Source organism: Aptenodytes forsteri, unplaced genomic scaffold (genome assembly GCF_000699145.1).
Source record: "Aptenodytes forsteri isolate BGI_AS27 unplaced genomic scaffold, ASM69914v1 C12995914, whole genome shotgun sequence".
NCBI lineage: Eukaryota > Metazoa > Chordata > Aves > Sphenisciformes > Spheniscidae > Aptenodytes > Aptenodytes forsteri.
In genome coordinates, this window is record NW_008801132.1 from 1 (window position 1) to 458 (window position 458).

The 458-nt window shown below is 61.6% G+C and overlaps 1 protein-coding gene across 1 annotated transcript; it reads left to right on the forward strand.

The window, feature by feature from the left end:
• Positions 1–6: 6 nt before the first annotated feature.
• LOC109279768 (signal-induced proliferation-associated 1-like protein 3) lies at positions 7–453 on the forward strand (the record flags this gene model as incomplete). The annotated part of the gene is made up of 1 exon (XM_019474636.1): positions 7–453. A coding segment is annotated over one exon (447 nt), but the record flags the coding sequence as incomplete, so codon positions are not given.
• Between the last annotated feature and the right edge of the window lie 5 nt (positions 454–458).

Here is a 458-nt window from a genome sequence, read left to right on the forward strand (position 1 = left end):
GTCACCAGGTCCAAAGACGTCCCCCCCTTCGGACCCCCCATCCCCAGCGGCGTCGCCTTCCGCAAATCCGACGTCTTCCGAGATTTCTTGCTGGCCAAGGTGATCAACGCGGAGAACGCCGCTCACAAATCGGACAAGTTTCACACCATGGCCACGCGAACCCGGCAGGAATACCTGAAGGATCTGGCGGAAAACTGCGTCACCAACACGCCCATCGATTCCGCTGGGAAGTTCAACCTCATCTCGCTGGCTTCCAAGAAGAAGGAGAAGACGAAAGCCCGAGCCGGGGCCGAGCAACACAGCGCGGGGGCCATCGCCTGGCGCGTCTCCGCTCAGGATTTCGCCCGGGGAGCGGAGATCCCTTGCGCCTTGGGTATCTCCAACGAATTCGTGGTCCTGCTTGACCTCGGCGCCAAGGAGGTGGTCTTCAACTGCTTCTGCGGGGACGTCATCGGCTG